Source organism: Acanthisitta chloris, unplaced genomic scaffold (assembly GCF_000695815.1).
Source record: "Acanthisitta chloris isolate BGI_N310 unplaced genomic scaffold, ASM69581v1 scaffold39151, whole genome shotgun sequence".
Classification (NCBI taxonomy): Eukaryota; Metazoa; Chordata; class Aves; order Passeriformes; family Acanthisittidae; genus Acanthisitta; species Acanthisitta chloris.
In genome coordinates, this window is record NW_008658382.1 from 16,140 (window position 1) to 16,844 (window position 705).

General features: G+C 53.5%; 1 protein-coding gene across 1 annotated transcript in view; it reads right to left on the bottom strand.

Annotated features, from left to right (window-relative positions):
* SURF6 (surfeit 6) overlaps positions 1-588 on the bottom strand; it is a 2,531-nt gene extending 1,943 nt beyond the window's left edge. The window contains exons 1-2 of the mRNA XM_009085076.1: positions 495-588; positions 5-162 (exon numbers count right to left, since the gene is read on the bottom strand). Coding sequence (XP_009083324.1) covers positions 5-162; positions 495-588 — 252 coding nt within the window. The remainder of the gene's footprint in view (positions 1-4; positions 163-494) is intronic.
* Positions 589-705: the final 117 nt, after the last annotated feature.

Sequence of the window (705 nt, forward strand, 5' to 3'; positions counted from 1 at the left end):
TGGCTTGAGGGGCTGCTTTCTGTCCTGGAGTGGGTTTAGTGGTGTTAGAAGCCAGCTGCTTGCCTGGAGGAGCATTCTTCTTCTCAGCTTGCTTCTTGGGCTTCTTTCTCTTCTGTTTCTTGACCTGTCTGCCAGCATCCTCAGCCTGGCCTGGCTTAGACACTAGAACACAAAACCAAATTACAAACAGGACAACGCTACATTCCCACTCATAGCATTCAGTTGTTATCGAAGACTAAACTTCCAGCTGGCACAGCTCAATGTTAAAAAATTACACATATTAGGGTTTAAACAGACTGAACATCCTCTCCCACATCCATCACCCCAGTGAATGGAGACCACTGATTTACAGGGCTAACAGCACAACGTGCACAACGTGATCGGGACACACACACAAAACATCAGAGGTTGTTTTGTTGGTTTTTTGTCTTGTAACACAGCACAACGCCACTACGCCCCGCGAAGGCACAGCCGAAACGCTCCAGCTCCATTACCAAATTTCCTCTTCCGTGCCTCGGGGCTCGGCTGCACGCTGACCCTCCTGACCAAGCCCTGCAGATAGGAGTCCTGGGCGACCAGGCTGGCCATCGGGGGGCTCGTCCCTGGGTCCCGGCGGTGCTGCCCTGCTCGCGGGGAGCGCAGCACGCTGGAACAAGGACTTCCCCCGCGAGGAAGTGATGATAATAGCCACGCCAGGCAGGGAAG